Source organism: Petromyzon marinus, chromosome 7 (genome assembly GCF_048934315.1).
Source record: "Petromyzon marinus isolate PM22_M1 ecotype Great Lakes invasive population chromosome 7, UKy_Petmar_22M1.pri1.0, whole genome shotgun sequence".
In the NCBI taxonomy this organism is placed as follows: Eukaryota; Metazoa; Chordata; class Hyperoartia; order Petromyzontiformes; family Petromyzontidae; genus Petromyzon; species Petromyzon marinus.
In genome coordinates, this window is record NC_133673.1 from 9,807,873 (window position 1) to 9,825,665 (window position 17,793).

Consider the following 17,793-nt stretch of genomic DNA (forward strand, 5'->3'; position numbering starts at 1 on the left):
TGCGAGGAAAACAACAACAATAACAACCATCGGGCAGTTGCCAGAAATGTGGAGTAGGGTTTACGACACGCGTTTGTTTTCTTTGCTCTCATGCGGTCCGGCAAAAAAATGTAAATTATGCATGTTGAACTTCTTTCGCGCCGTACGTAGCCAACCGTGCTAGTCGGAGGTGCGGGGAAGGACAACAAACTAAAAATCAAAATAATTACGAACACCAGCGTGTAAAAAAGAAAGACGAGCATATTTCAGCACTCTCCTATCGTCGTCTGTAGGAGAATACGAGCGCTGGAGAAACGCATACGCGTGTTTGTGTGTGTGTATGTATGTATGTGTGTACGTGTGCGTGTGCGTGTGCATGTGTGTGCATGTATGGGGAGCAGTAGTGTAGGGGTTAGCGCGCAGTGCGACGATCCTGAAGACCCGGGTTCGATTCCCACTCACGTCCAACACCGGTGACGATTATCTGAACCGGTCCTGGGCCTCCCCTAGGTAAACTCAGCCTCAAATGACTACCTGGTGCGATATGTAAACATCTCCACGAGGGAGACAAAGGCGGCCGGGTGAGGTGTTGGCCACCCACCCCCTCGTGTGCCGTGCGAGCCTTCAAAGGTGCTCGCTAACAGCACTTTCCGCAATAGTCGGTTTAGGCTCTACGGGGGGGTCTTTGTGTGTCCGTGCGTGTGCGTGCGTGCGTGCGTGCGCGTGCGCGTGCGTGTTCGACCTAGATCTCCACCTGCGACATCCGGCGAGGTTCTGGCTCAGTTGCGACGCCTTGCGCGTTACTGCAGATGACCTCGCCATCATTGCCGCTTTACACAGCATCGAGGTTTCAGCTGAACTCGGTGAGTAAGGGGTCCGAGTTCAGGACACGATGCATCTCTGGCTTATCTATGCAATTTATCATTCATGAATAGAACGATGAAGGCCTCCTGACACCTATCAGTCAGTCATCTATGTTGAACTTCTTTCGCACCATATGTAGCCAACCGTGCTAATTGGAGGTGTGGGGAAAGGACGCCAAACTAAACACAAAAAACTGTTCTAAAGAAACGAGTTTTAAATCTAGATGATTTAAAAGTGCATAGCTCCAGTGGCTTCCTAATATCCGAAGGGAGAGACGGCCACAGAAGCGCATCTGAAAGCGCGCGATGCTGTGACCGTCTGTGTTCGCTGGCCAGCCAAAAAGCTGCTGCTGCTGTTTCACCATCATGGTCAGTGTGGGTTGGCTGACCATGCTTCACCATCATGGTCAGTGTGGGTTGGCTGACCATGCTTCACCATCATGGTCAGTGGGGGTTGGCTGACAATGCTTCACCATCATGGTCAGTGTGGGTTGGCTGACAATGCTTCACCATCATGGTCAGTGTTGGTTGGCTGACCATGCTTCACCATCATGGTCAGTGTGGGTTGGCTGACAATGCTTCACCATCATGGTCAGTGTTGGTTGGCTGACCATGCTTCACCATCATGGCCAGTGTGGGTTGGCTGACAATGCTTCACCATCATGGTCAGTGTGGGTTGGCTGACCATGCTCACCATCATGGTCAGTGTGGGTTGGTTGACGTTTGGCAGGGAGGTGGGAGGGGGGAAGAAGGCAGTGTCCAGGTCCAGTTCTGATATCACTCATTACACGGCAGGGAATCCAACTAAGGTGGCAAAGCTCGTGGTGCAGTGTGCTAAAAACATCGTGCCACCCTGCCACTCACCTAGTCTGCTTATTAAATATTATTTGAAAAACATAGGTACAGAATTGTATTCAGCCGATAAACATTAATTTACTACAAAACAAACAGTGTTATCCAACCTCTGTTCGTAAACCATGATAATCGAAGTATCTCACAGTTTCATCATTTACAAAACCCTATCTTATAATATTTCGAAATGAACATCAAACATGCATTCCTAACGACTGCCAAAACCACCATTGTTGTTGTTTTCTCAATACGCATGAAATGTAATCAATTATTCGAATTTTTTGTTCAAAATAGCAATTGCAACATATTTCACCCAGTGCTCAGATAATAAGCAATGGCAGCAAGATTTCCCACCCCGCACGCATTTGTGCTGTGATGCAACAGGGTCGAGGGGAAAAATACTCCTCCCCGCCCCCCCCCCCCCGTCGGACAACGGGTTGGCCACCAAACACTGATGCCACAGAGGTCAATAGCAGAGGAAACGCACGGCTTTTGCCCAAGTTGGCCTGAGAACACAAAAGGGGGCAAAAGACCTTGCAGCTCGCCGCGGCCGACCGCCTCAAGACGCGAACATACGTGGGCAGGTCACGTCGCCGTGAGCGATTTACGAGACTTGGTAACAGAGTGTCAAGCCAAAGGAAGGAACGCCCCTGAGAGGCCAACCACCGCGGAGACGAAGCGATGAGATCAGCTCATGGGCAGCAGAGGTGTGGATTTGTGGCATTGCGGGGTCACGGAGGATGGCAACAATGTGGCGAGACATTCGTCCGGCAGTGGACAGAATATTAAAATATTTTGATCTCTCTACATCTCTTAATTTCGCACATTCTGACCACCCTCGCAATTATTATTAAGAGATGTATTGTCCGGTCATGAACAGCAGTGCAAAAAACGCATTCATTTAACAAAGTTGCTGTGGCCTATCACAGTCTGCATGGGCCCATGGACTAAAGAAGGAAACGCGGCCCCCTGTCCAATTTCCACACAACCCCTTCGTAGCCCGGCACCTGGGCCCTCCCGGCCCACGCACCTCAGGTGCAGCTGCACCACTCACAACAAAATACGACAGCAGTGGCACTGCGAGATTGTAAACTATAAAAAAAGAAAAACTATTTTTTTTATTTTACCAGGTAAAGCCCACTGAATTACATAGCTTTTCCAGAAGCGACCTGGCCACAAATGACAGCTCAACGAAGTGAGTTATCATGTGGAAATATATATAGCAGCCAAATACTATAAACGCATGTTGCTAAATGTGGAGGGAGAAACCGGAGGAGCCGGAGAAAAACCTGCATGACCACGGGAAGAACATGCAAACTCCAAATATACAGGGTCGGGATCAAACCCACGACTTCCTGCATACAAGGTGAGGTAGTTAACATCTCACCACCGAGGTGCAATAATTGGCCGGTGCCGACGAGGGCAACAACTGAAACGCGATAAGGAGCGTGGCAGAGAAACCGGCGCTTCAACGCAGTAATTTCCACGAGAGCGCAGACCCACATTGCCACCGCTCCTCTAAGGCGTCACATGAGTGTCTGGTGATCACGGGGGAGCCAATCGCAGCTCGCTCGAAACAGCGCGCGAGAGCGATAGCCTCTTCCCCCCCCACCCCCCCCCCCCCCATGGAATGATGCCAAGTTCCAGTTGCAACCCTGACCACTCGCCCCTGGCACAATTTGTAGGTGGTGTTGATTACTTTACAGCACCAAATCAGCCGCACTTTGCTCCACAGATGCCGATCACATCTCTGCACGTTCGCCAAAGAGGGCGGGAAGATTTCTCAAAATGTTCCCTGTAGCTAACTCTTGCCACGCTATGCCCTTTTCCTGTTCAATCCGACTTGTTTAGATTTTCTGTTGCACGAATGCTAAGATTAGCTTGAGCACAGATGCATCAGGGTTAATATACTATATCCTCAATGCCTCAAATTACTGAACCCATAATGAATGAATTAGCCTAATAGCTGCACTAATAATTTAAATGTATGTATAGGCCTTTGGCAATCTACTTTTGGCTGAAGGCCTCCTGACACCGTCTTGGTAAAGGAGGTTATCTGACAATATTTCACCATGCTGGTCAGTTCTGGTCTGTGAAGAGGGCATTCAGGACCGGTTCAGATTTAACCCCATGCTGACGCTAGCCACGAACGAAAATCAAACTCACGATGCCAGATTCTCTGTACCACCGTCACTCCACTTGGACGTATGCTCACCAAATAAATAAATGAGTGCGGTACGCAAAATACGCAAATATGTTAATTCAGCAATATTTTTATGCCCCCGATTTTTTTTACTCAACCCTTCACCACTTCGGGGTTGATAAAACGAATACGCACCACACTGTGGGACAACAGTGGCTGCCCTATCAATGAACTCGCCCACTCCAGAGGAATGTAGTAATTTCCACCACTGACTCGGAGCTGCGAACAGGACATGAGCACCGCCCCATGCTAATATGCGTGGCAAACCCGCCTGGAATATATCCTCACGCTCTTTTTGCGCATGCACTAGAGGAAGCGAAAAAGGAAAACATTTTTAATAAGACATGGGGCGCATCCCAAGGCTGTGGCGATGCATTTCCAGAGAGTCCAGTGTTGAGGGGGAGTGAGGGCAGGGCCTTACCACTCCGCGGAAGGTGGGCGGGATGATGCCGCAGTAAATGGGCACGAACGAGCTGCAGATGAGCGCCTACGGAGACAGCACAGGGCAGGGATAAGAACGCCTTAGTCAGGGTTGCTCCACCGCATGCTTAGCTTTGCCAGGAGACAAATGCCAAGAGATGAGGGCACTCCCCACAGTGCAGCGGAACATAGGGAGCCATCGAGCTATGGCTCATCATGTCGCAATGGGCTGTGGATGCCCGACGATGGCTGTAGTTAGCTATGGAATGCTATGGTCGGGTATTACCTTCGCACACTGTGTACGCAAGGATCCGGAGTAACTCGTAAGTTAAAGCATATCACATTGAGCTGCTATGGAGCGGCGCTTTGAAAAGGACAGCAAGAAGAACACGTGAGAGTAGTTTTTCCCGTAATTGTAGATTTTGTAATACAACATTTTGAGCCGCACTTCGCAACTGGTTACAGAGCCACATGTTTGCTGAAACTTTACACGATGAAATGCAGCGAACAGCAATTTTGCAACGTGATGTCATGCGGAAATAATTATAAATAATGACACAATAATTAATTAGGGTGGCATGTGCTCACAACTCACTGTCATGCCACTCTGACAATTGGGTTGCGTACACAATGTGTACCGTCCTTGGAGCACAATATATTACAAATGACACGAGGTTACACTTATAATTTCAAATGCTATGGTTGAGATGTGGCAAACGTGCAACCATGACCGTCATTTAGTTGACAACTTTCATGCAAGGACAAACACCGTACCAAGCCAAGGCTCAGTAAAAGAGCAATCCAGCGAGTGGCTATCGAGCCACAGTGATAACCGACCAATCAACACTGGCTAAGCAGGCAGTTATTGACTGATAAGCTGACCACAATGACTTGGCCCATCCTTGGCTGAGCGAGCGATTACCAACCAAGTAACCAAACCTTTGACTGAATCGTTAGTGGCCAAGCGAGCAACTGTTCCCCGAGCGGCCGACCAACTGCCCTAAACCTCCACCGGCCGAGTGAGTGAAGACCGAAAAATCAACCGGCCGACAACTGACCCACTGACCGACCCGTCACCGGCTGAATGAGCGCGCGATCTCCGGCCGAGCGAACGAGCGAGCGAGTGAGCGAGCGCACGAGGCGAGCCACCTGAACGAGCTCCTCCTTGGAGGCGAAGTCCGAAACGAGAACGTTGTGGCCGTCGGAGACGCGGGTCAGCGAGATGCAGAGGCGGCCGGCGGCGCGCAGGTGGGCGTCTTCGGGGAGCACGCGCCGCAGTCCCGCGCGGATGATCTTCACGATGTGGAAGGCCGGGTGCAGCGGACCCAGGGTCGAGCGCCGTGCCAAGCGAGCGAGCTCCATCACGTCCGCGCAGCATTCGCCTGATCGAGACGGCGGGGGGTGGTACAGAGGCAAATAAAACAACCGACCAGCGTTGTTGTTGTTCGTTTGCTCCAAGACCCATCCGTCAGCTGCTATGCCCGATCTCATCAAATATATAGCTCAGCGGGCCTTACCTGGTGAAACTAAAAATAGTTTAGTATACTTTAGTTTGATCAGATCGCACAAGCTAAGCCTGAATGGTGCTTGCTTGGGTGACTGCTACGTGTAAACCAGGTTGTACCAGGGATTGCAGGGCAGCAAAGGGCAATGCTCTAAAACCCATTGTTGTGCGGTTCTTAGATGCTCCCAATGTGCTCCACAGCTTCAATCCCCACTGGTAATTGGTGGGTGCCCAAAAGTACATACGAAGCAAAAACAAGGTAAATTAATCAATCACACGAACGGAAATTATATTTTAAGGCAAAGTACATACCGTACGAACAGGCGTGCTGTCAACCAGACACGTTTGGCCTTACAGAATGCTGAGGCATGTGTTTTTACCAAGCACATCCAATGAGGTTGGACACGGGACACGAAATACAAAGAGGTGGCGTGACTGACACCGCGCAACAACCACACATCCATCTTTGTCTCACCAGAGCTAACGTTGGGTACTGCAGCAGGCCCCTCGTTTTAAGATGTGGCAACATCGAAGAGGCCCAAGCAAGGCATCGACGATCCTAGCAACTTTTGATTTAAAGCTTTCGTGACTGCAATAATTCATATTCTTAGTTTTTTCGGTAAAGTCACGTTGAAGAGAAACAACAAAATAACAAAATATATATAAAACAATAAAAAATTCTCACGACGTTTCGACCATAACTCAAACGGTCATCATCAGGTGTGTCGGTTTGCATAAATTTATTTTGAAAACGGCATATTTATTTATATATATAAAAAATAACGTTTGCGTCACGCGCAACGATGGCAGTTTGCCAGGACTAGTCCATCTATTTTTTTTTGAAAAGAGGAGGGGGGAGACGAAATTTGTTTTTTATGTATGCTGTCTGAAAGGCACTGTAAGCGTGAACAATCAATCAAGAACTGAAATGATTTATCAAATCTTTCCAATGATTGCTAAGATAGAATCCATCTTCTCGGTTGAAATTGTCTCTGTGTTTGTATATGTGGATAGCCTCATGAACGAATCTCTCATGGAAGCCAGATGGCTTACAAAGAACCTCCGTCTTGGAAAAGTCAATGGCATGTGAGCCTACTGAATTAGAACAATGATCTGCTACGGCCGAGGTGTTGGTCCTACCGTGTTTAAGGTCTGCTTTATGTTCACGAATGCGGTCCGAGATATGGCGTTTGGTTTCTCCAATGTAACTACTACCACAGAGGCAACTTAGTTTGTAGACACCAGGGTATTGTATGTCCGGAATCACATCTTTTACAGACGGAAGCAGATCACGGATTTTATGTAATGTGTTGAAACGGACCTGGATCTTGTGTTTATTCAAGATTTTGGAGATCTTTTTTGTGATCCCAGCAATGTAGGGTAAAGTGATGGTTTTGAAAGGCTCCTCAAGAGGGTTCTTCTTCATGGTTTGAGTGATAGCTTTGCGGATTGTATAGTCGGAGTAACCATTAGCCCTAAGAGCTTGGTGTACGTGCTTGAGTTCACTGCTTATGTGTTCCTGGTCGGATATGCATTGGGCTCTATGATACAGAGTCTTGATGAGAGAATTCTTCTGTGATGGATGGTGGTGGGAATCCGGTTTCAGATAAGCATCCGTATGGGTAGCTTTCCTGTAGACAGAGTGGCTCATTGAACCATCAGGTCTCTTTTTAATTAGGACATCCAAAAAAGGTATCTTGCCATCTATTTCGACTTCCATGGTAAATCTGATGGCTGGGTGTATGGAATTGATGTGGTCGAAGAATTTGTCTAGAGCAGGCCGGCCATGTGGCCAGATGACAAAAGTGTCATCCACGTACCTCTTCCATAAGGTTGGGCGCAGAGTGGCAGTCTGGATGGCGTCAGTCTCAAATTTCTCCATGAAAATGTTAGCTATAACTGGAGAAAGGGGGGAGCCCATTGGGGTGCCCTCAGTTTGTTTGTAGAAAGTTCCATTCCAAGTGAAGTATGTATTGGTTAAACAGTGTCTCACCAGGGGGGGTACCTCAGTGTTTAGTCCTTGATGAACCAAGTCTTCAATGATTGCAATGGTGTCAGGTACAGGAACCTTGGTGAATAAGGAAACTACATCAAAACTGACAAGCAGGTCGTCTGGGGACAGGGAAATACCCTTGATTGTTGATACCAGGTGAGTAGAATTTTGTACCGCAGAGGTGGTCTTTCCAGTGAAAGGACGCAGGATTTCAGACAAAAAACGAGCTAGTTTGTAGGTGGGGGAGCTGATAGTAGAGACTATGGGACGAAGAGGTGTATCAACTTTATGTATTTTTGGTAAGCCGTATAATCTTGGTGGCCTGGCAGCAGAAGGTTTCAACGAAAACTGTTTAGATTGATCAATTAATGCGGTTGAATCAGAAATTATTTTGTTGGTTTGTGTGACGAGGCTGTTGGTGGGATCTCTTTTTATTTTTGTATAACTACCATCGTCGAGTAATTCTTTAATTTTGTTGTTGTATTCTATTTTATCCATGATAACAGTAGCATTGCCTTTGTCAGCTGAGAGAACTACAATATCATTCCTCTTTTTTAATTTATATAATTCAAAACGCTCATCTTTGCTGAGGTTGCTAGCTGGCATCTTAGCGTTTTTGAGGGTTGCAGCGATTTCAGATCTTGCTACGTCTGCAGCGATGTGACCCAGGCCCCTGAGAGCAACGTCTACTTGGGCAATTATATCATTAACTGGTATGTGTTTAGGTGTGACTGCAAAGTTTAGACCTTTAGCTAAAACGGATTTCAGACCATCGGAAATAGAACTGTTACTGCGATTAATTACGACTTTATTAACGTCTAACTTTTTGGTGTGTGGGTCCGGTCTTTTGTTTAAGAGGAGGTTAAATTTGGAAATCAGGTTTTCCTTACATTTGGTCGACATAGTAGCAGCTGAAGAGGCAGTCATATTGTCTACATGTTCCCAATCCGATGTGGACATTATTGCCGTCAATGATAAGTGTGATTTGTAGAGTGTCTTGTCTAACTGATCTAGTTCTGTGCGTATAAGTCTGATTTTTTCTGAGATAAGAGCTAAGCTAGTTTTGAAAAGAATTCGTTTCGCATTAGAAGAAGTTACAGTAGCAGAGGTGAGTGTAAATGCGATTGGTATTACCCCAGAGTCGCGGCATCTCTTCAGGAAGGTGAGAGACTCGATCAGCTGAGCTTTCTTATCCCGGAGTTTGTTGAAAGATCTTAAAGTTATGTGAAAACCCTCCCCGTAGAGGCGATTAAATTTTGATTTAAAGCTTTCGTGACTGCAATAATTCATATTCTTAGTTTTTTCGGTAAAGTCACGTTGAAGAGAAACAACAAAATAACAAAATATATATAAAACAATAAAAAATTCTCACGACGTTTCGACCATAACTCAAACGGTCATCATCAGGTGTGTCGGTTTGCATAAATTTATTTTGAAAACGGCATATTTATTTATATATATAAAAAATAACGTTTGCGTCACGCGCAACGATGGCAGTTTGCCAGGACTAGTCCATCTATTTTTTTTTTTTTGAAAAGAGGAGGGGGGAGACGAAATTTGTTTTTTATGTATGCTGTCTGAAAGGCACTGTAAGCGTGAACAATCAATCAAGAACTGAAATGATTTATCAAATCTTTCCAATGATTGCTAAGATAGAATCCATCTTCTCGGTTGAAATTGTCTCTGTGTTTGTATATGTGGATAGCCTCATGAACGAATCTCTCATGGAAGCCAGATGGCTTACAAAGAACCTCCGTCTTGGAAAAGTCAATGGCATGTGAGCCTACTGAATTAGAACAATGATCTGCTACGGCCGAGGTGTTGGTCCTACCGTGTTTAAGGTCTGCTTTATGTTCACGAATGCGGTCCGAGATATGGCGTTTGGTTTCTCCAATGTAACTACTACCACAGAGGCAACTTAGTTTGTAGACACCAGGGTATTGTATGTCCGGAATCACATCTTTTACAGACGGAAGCAGATCACGGATTTTATGTAATGTGTTGAAACGGACCTGGATCTTGTGTTTATTCAAGATTTTGGAGATCTTTTTTGTGATCCCAGCAATGTAGGGTAAAGTGATGGTTTTGAAAGGCTCCTCAAGAGGGTTCTTCTTCATGGTTTGAGTGATAGCTTTGCGGATTGTATAGTCGGAGTAACCATTAGCCCTAAGAGCTTGGTGTACGTGCTTGAGTTCACTGCTTATGTGTTCCTGGTCGGATATGCATTGGGCTCTATGATACAGAGTCTTGATGAGAGAATTCTTCTGTGATGGATGGTGGTGGGAATCCGGTTTCAGATAAGCATCCGTATGGGTAGCTTTCCTGTAGACAGAGTGGCTCATTGAACCATCAGGTCTCTTTTTAATTAGGACATCCAAAAAAGGTATCTTGCCATCTATTTCGACTTCCATGGTAAATCTGATGGCTGGGTGTATGGAATTGATGTGGTCGAAGAATTTGTCTAGAGCAGGCCGGCCATGTGGCCAGATGACAAAAGTGTCATCCACGTACCTCTTCCATAAGGTTGGGCGCAGAGTGGCAGTCTGGATGGCGTCAGTCTCAAATTTCTCCATGAAAATGTTAGCTATAACTGGAGAAAGGGGGGAGCCCATTGGGGTGCCCTCAGTTTGTTTGTAGAAAGTTCCATTCCAAGTGAAGTATGTATTGGTTAAACAGTGTCTCACCAGGGGGGGTACCTCAGTGTTTAGTCCTTGATGAACCAAGTCTTCAATGATTGCAATGGTGTCAGGTACAGGAACCTTGGTGAATAAGGAAACTACATCAAAACTGACAAGCAGGTCGTCTGGGGACAGGGAAATACCCTTGATTGTTGATACCAGGTGAGTAGAATTTTGTACCGCAGAGGTGGTCTTTCCAGTGAAAGGACGCAGGATTTCAGACAAAAAACGAGCTAGTTTGTAGGTGGGGGAGCTGATAGTAGAGACTATGGGACGAAGAGGTGTATCAACTTTATGTATTTTTGGTAAGCCGTATAATCTTGGTGGCCTGGCAGCAGAAGGTTTCAACGAAAACTGTTTAGATTGATCAATTAATGCGGTTGAATCAGAAATTATTTTGTTGGTTTGTGTGACGAGGCTGTTGGTGGGATCTCTTTTTATTTTTGTATAACTACCATCGTCGAGTAATTCTTTAATTTTGTTGTTGTATTCTATTTTATCCATGATAACAGTAGCATTGCCTTTGTCAGCTGAGAGAACTACAATATCATTCCTCTTTTTTAATTTATATAATTCAAAACGCTCATCTTTGCTGAGGTTGCTAGCTGGCATCTTAGCGTTTTTGAGGGTTGCAGCGATTTCAGATCTTGCTACGTCTGCAGCGATGTGACCCAGGCCCCTGAGAGCAACGTCTACTTGGGCAATTATATCATTAACTGGTATGTGTTTAGGTGTGACTGCAAAGTTTAGACCTTTAGCTAAAACGGATTTCAGACCATCGGAAATAGAACTGTTACTGCGATTAATTACGACTTTATTAACGTCTAACTTTTTGGTGTGTGGGTCCGGTCTTTTGTTTAAGAGGAGGTTAAATTTGGAAATCAGGTTTTCCTTACATTTGGTCGACATAGTAGCAGCTGAAGAGGCAGTCATATTGTCTACATGTTCCCAATCCGATGTGGACATTATTGCCGTCAATGATAAGTGTGATTTGTAGAGTGTCTTGTCTAACTGATCTAGTTCTGTGCGTATAAGTCTGATTTTTTCTGAGATAAGAGCTAAGCTAGTTTTGAAAAGAATTCGTTTCGCATTAGAAGAAGTTACAGTAGCAGAGGTGAGTGTAAATGCGATTGGTATTACCCCAGAGTCGCGGCATCTCTTCAGGAAGGTGAGAGACTCGATCAGCTGAGCTTTCTTATCCCGGAGTTTGTTGAAAGATCTTAAAGTTATGTGAAAACCCTCCCCGTAGAGGCGATTAAATTTTGATTTAAAGCTTTCGTGACTGCAATAATTCATATTCTTAGTTTTTTCGGTAAAGTCACGTTGAAGAGAAACAACAAAATAACAAAATATATATAAAACAATAAAAAATTCTCACGACGTTTCGACCATAACTCAAACGGTCATCATCAGGTGTGTCGGTTTGCATAAATTTATTTTGAAAACGGCATATTTATTTATATATATAAAAAATAACGTTTGCGTCACGCGCAACGATGGCAGTTTGCCAGGACTAGTCCATCTATTTTTTTTTTTTGAAAAGAGGAGGGGGGAGACGAAATTTGTTTTTTATGTATGCTGTCTGAAAGGCACTGTAAGCGTGAACAATCAATCAAGAACTGAAATGATTTATCAAATCTTTCCAATGATTGCTAAGATAGAATCCATCTTCTCGGTTGAAATTGTCTCTGTGTTTGTATATGTGGATAGCCTCATGAACGAATCTCTCATGGAAGCCAGATGGCTTACAAAGAACCTCCGTCTTGGAAAAGTCAATGGCATGTGAGCCTACTGAATTAGAACAATGATCTGCTACGGCCGAGGTGTTGGTCCTACCGTGTTTAAGGTCTGCTTTATGTTCACGAATGCGGTCCGAGATATGGCGTTTGGTTTCTCCAATGTAACTACTACCACAGAGGCAACTTAGTTTGTAGACACCAGGGTATTGTATGTCCGGAATCACATCTTTTACAGACGGAAGCAGATCACGGATTTTATGTAATGTGTTGAAACGGACCTGGATCTTGTGTTTATTCAAGATTTTGGAGATCTTTTTTGTGATCCCAGCAATGTAGGGTAAAGTGATGGTTTTGAAAGGCTCCTCAAGAGGGTTCTTCTTCATGGTTTGAGTGATAGCTTTGCGGATTGTATAGTCGGAGTAACCATTAGCCCTAAGAGCTTGGTGTACGTGCTTGAGTTCACTGCTTATGTGTTCCTGGTCGGATATGCATTGGGCTCTATGATACAGAGTCTTGATGAGAGAATTCTTCTGTGATGGATGGTGGTGGGAATCCGGTTTCAGATAAGCATCCGTATGGGTAGCTTTCCTGTAGACAGAGTGGCTCATTGAACCATCAGGTCTCTTTTTAATTAGGACATCCAAAAAAGGTATCTTGCCATCTATTTCGACTTCCATGGTAAATCTGATGGCTGGGTGTATGGAATTGATGTGGTCGAAGAATTTGTCTAGAGCAGGCCGGCCATGTGGCCAGATGACAAAAGTGTCATCCACGTACCTCTTCCATAAGGTTGGGCGCAGAGTGGCAGTCTGGATGGCGTCAGTCTCAAATTTCTCCATGAAAATGTTAGCTATAACTGGAGAAAGGGGGGAGCCCATTGGAGTGCCCTCAGTTTGTTTGTAGAAAGTTCCATTCCAAGTGAAGTATGTATTGGTTAAACAGTGTCTCACCAGGGGGGGTACCTCAGTGTTTAGTCCTTGATGAACCAAGTCTTCAATGATTGCAATGGTGTCAGGTACAGGAACCTTGGTGAATAAGGAAACTACATCAAAACTGACAAGCAGGTCGTCTGGGGACAGGGAAATACCCTTGATTGTTGATACCAGGTGAGTAGAATTTTGTACCGCAGAGGTGGTCTTTCCAGTGAAAGGACGCAGGATTTCAGACAAAAAACGAGCTAGTTTGTAGGTGGGGGAGCTGATAGTAGAGACTATGGGACGAAGAGGTGTATCAACTTTATGTATTTTTGGTAAGCCGTATAATCTTGGTGGCCTGGCAGCAGAAGGTTTCAACGAAAACTGTTTAGATTGATCAATTAATGCGGTTGAATCAGAAATTATTTTGTTGGTTTGTGTGACGAGGCTGTTGGTGGGATCTCTTTTTATTTTTGTATAACTACCATCGTCGAGTAATTCTTTAATTTTGTTGTTGTATTCTATTTTATCCATGATAACAGTAGCATTGCCTTTGTCAGCTGAGAGAACTACAATATCATTCCTCTTTTTTAATTTATATAATTCAAAACGCTCATCTTTGCTGAGGTTGCTAGCTGGCATCTTAGCGTTTTTGAGGGTTGCAGCGATTTCAGATCTTGCTACGTCTGCAGCGATGTGACCCAGGCCCCTGAGAGCAACGTCTACTTGGGCAATTATATCATTAACTGGTATGTGTTTAGGTGTGACTGCAAAGTTTAGACCTTTAGCTAAAACGGATTTCAGACCATCGGAAATAGAACTGTTACTGCGATTAATTACGACTTTATTAACGTCTAAAAAAAAAAAATAGATGGACTAGTCCTGGCAAACTGCCATCGTTGCGCGTGACGCAAACGTTATTTTTTATATATATAAATAAATATGCCGTTTTCAAAATAAATTTATGCAAACCGACACACCTGATGATGACCGTTTGAGTTATGGTCGAAACGTCGTGAGAATTTTTTATTGTTTTATATATATTTTGTTATTTTGTTGTTTCTCTTCAACGTGACTTTACCGAAAAAACTAAGAATATGAATTATTGCAGTCACGAAAGCTTTAAATCAAAATTTAATCGCCTCTACGGGGAGGGTTTTCACATAACTTTAAGATCTTTCAACAAACTCCGGGATAAGAAAGCTCAGCTGATCGAGTCTCTCACCTTCCTGAAGAGATGCCGCGACTCTGGGGTAATACCAATCGCATTTACACTCACCTCTGCTACTGTAACTTCTTCTAATGCGAAACGAATTCTTTTCAAAACTAGCTTAGCTCTTATCTCAGAAAAAATCAGACTTATACGCACAGAACTAGATCAGTTAGACAAGACACTCTACAAATCACACTTATCATTGACGGCAATAATGTCCACATCGGATTGGGAACATGTAGACAATATGACTGCCTCTTCAGCTGCTACTATGTCGACCAAATGTAAGGAAAACCTGATTTCCAAATTTAACCTCCTCTTAAACAAAAGACCGGACCCACACACCAAAAAGTTAGACGTTAATAAAGTCGTAATTAATCGCAGTAACAGTTCTATTTCCGATGGTCTGAAATCCGTTTTAGCTAAAGGTCTAAACTTTGCAGTCACACCTAAACACATACCAGTTAATGATATAATTGCCCAAGTAGACGTTGCTCTCAGGGGCCTGGGTCACATCGCTGCAGACGTAGCAAGATCTGAAATCGCTGCAACCCTCAAAAACGCTAAGATGCCAGCTAGCAACCTCAGCAAAGATGAGCGTTTTGAATTATATAAATTAAAAAAGAGGAATGATATTGTAGTTCTCTCAGCTGACAAAGGCAATGCTACTGTTATCATGGATAAAATAGAATACAACAACAAAATTAAAGAATTACTCGACGATGGTAGTTATACAAAAATAAAAAGAGATCCCACCAACAGCCTCGTCACACAAACCAACAAAATAATTTCTGATTCAACCGCATTAATTGATCAATCTAAACAGTTTTCGTTGAAACCTTCTGCTGCCAGGCCACCAAGATTATACGGCTTACCAAAAATACATAAAGTTGATACACCTCTTCGTCCCATAGTCTCTACTATCAGCTCCCCCACCTACAAACTAGCTCGTTTTTTGTCTGAAATCCTGCGTCCTTTCACTGGAAAGACCACCTCTGCGGTACAAAATTCTACTCACCTGGTATCAACAATCAAGGGTATTTCCCTGTCCCCAGACGACCTGCTTGTCAGTTTTGATGTAGTTTCCTTATTCACCAAGGTTCCTGTACCTGACACCATTGCAATCATTGAAGACTTGGTTCATCAAGGACTAAACACTGAGGTACCCCCCCTGGTGAGACACTGTTTAACCAATACATACTTCACTTGGAATGGAACTTTCTACAAACAAACTGAGGGCACCCCAATGGGCTCCCCCCTTTCTCCAGTTATAGCTAACATTTTCATGGAGAAATTTGAGACTGACGCCATCCAGACTGCCACTCTGCGCCCAACCTTATGGAAGAGGTACGTGGATGACACTTTTGTCATCTGGCCACATGGCCGGCCTGCTCTAGACAAATTCTTCGACCACATCAATTCCATACACCCAGCCATCAGATTTACCATGGAAGTCGAAATAGATGGCAAGATACCTTTTTTGGATGTCCTAATTAAAAAGAGACCTGATGGTTCAATGAGCCACTCTGTCTACAGGAAAGCTACCCATACGGATGCTTATCTGAAACCGGATTCCCACCACCATCCATCACAGAAGAATTCTCTCATCAAGACTCTGTATCATAGAGCCCAATGCATATCCGACCAGGAACACATAAGCAGTGAACTCAAGCACGTACACCAAGCTCTTAGGGCTAATGGTTACTCCGACTATACAATCCGCAAAGCTATCACTCAAACCATGAAGAAGAACCCTCTTGAGGAGCCTTTCAAAACCATCACTTTACCCTACATTGCTGGGATCACAAAAAAGATCTCCAAAATCTTGAATAAACACAAGATCCAGGTCCGTTTCAACACATTACATAAAATCCGTGATCTGCTTCCGTCTGTAAAAGATGTGATTCCGGACATACAATACCCTGGTGTCTACAAACTAAGTTGCCTCTGTGGTAGTAGTTACATTGGAGAAACCAAACGCCATATCTCGGACCGCATTCGTGAACATAAAGCAGACCTTAAACACGGTAGGACCAACACCTCGGCCGTAGCAGATCATTGTTCTAATTCAGTAGGCTCACATGCCATTGACTTTTCCAAGACGGAGGTTCTTTGTAAGCCATCTGGCTTCCATGAGAGATTCGTTCATGAGGCTATCCACATATACAAACACAGAGACAATTTCAACCGAGAAGATGGATTCTATCTTAGCAATCATTGGAAAGATTTGATAAATCATTTCAGTTCTTGATTGATTGTTCACGCTTACAGTGCCTTTCAGACAGCATACATAAAAAACAAATTTCGTCTCCCCCCTCCTCTTTTCAAAAAAAAAATAGATGGACTAGTCCTGGCAAACTGCCATCGTTGCGCGTGACGCAAACGTTATTTTTTATATATATAAATAAATATGCCGTTTTCAAAATAAATTTATGCAAACCGACACACCTGATGATGACCGTTTGAGTTATGGTCGAAACGTCGTGAGAATTTTTTATTGTTTTATATATATTTTGTTATTTTGTTGTTTCTCTTCAACGTGACTTTACCGAAAAAACTAAGAATATGAATTATTGCAGTCACGAAAGCTTTAAATCAAAATTTAATCGCCTCTACGGGGAGGGTTTTCACATAACTTTAAGATCTTTCAACAAACTCCGGGATAAGAAAGCTCAGCTGATCGAGTCTCTCACCTTCCTGAAGAGATGCCGCGACTCTGGGGTAATACCAATCGCATTTACACTCACCTCTGCTACTGTAACTTCTTCTAATGCGAAACGAATTCTTTTCAAAACTAGCTTAGCTCTTATCTCAGAAAAAATCAGACTTATACGCACAGAACTAGATCAGTTAGACAAGACACTCTACAAATCACACTTATCATTGACGGCAATAATGTCCACATCGGATTGGGAACATGTAGACAATATGACTGCCTCTTCAGCTGCTACTATGTCGACCAAATGTAAGGAAAACCTGATTTCCAAATTTAACCTCCTCTTAAACAAAAGACCGGACCCACACACCAAAAAGTTAGACGTTAATAAAGTCGTAATTAATCGCAGTAACAGTTCTATTTCCGATGGTCTGAAATCCGTTTTAGCTAAAGGTCTAAACTTTGCAGTCACACCTAAACACATACCAGTTAATGATATAATTGCCCAAGTAGACGTTGCTCTCAGGGGCCTGGGTCACATCGCTGCAGACGTAGCAAGATCTGAAATCGCTGCAACCCTCAAAAACGCTAAGATGCCAGCTAGCAACCTCAGCAAAGATGAGCGTTTTGAATTATATAAATTAAAAAAGAGGAATGATATTGTAGTTCTCTCAGCTGACAAAGGCAATGCTACTGTTATCATGGATAAAATAGAATACAACAACAAAATTAAAGAATTACTCGACGATGGTAGTTATACAAAAATAAAAAGAGATCCC

General features: G+C 44.0%; 1 protein-coding gene across 1 annotated transcript in view; it reads right to left on the reverse strand.

Moving 5' to 3' along the window:
* The window catches only part of LOC116939943 (patatin-like phospholipase domain-containing protein 2), a 40,835-nt gene that overhangs the window by 10,772 nt on the left and 12,270 nt on the right, over positions 1-17,793 (reverse strand). The window contains exons 2-3 of the mRNA XM_032949013.2: positions 5,467-5,699; positions 4,319-4,384 (exon numbers count right to left, since the gene is read on the reverse strand). Coding sequence (XP_032804904.2) covers positions 4,319-4,384; positions 5,467-5,699 — 299 coding nt within the window. The remainder of the gene's footprint in view (positions 1-4,318; positions 4,385-5,466; positions 5,700-17,793) is intronic.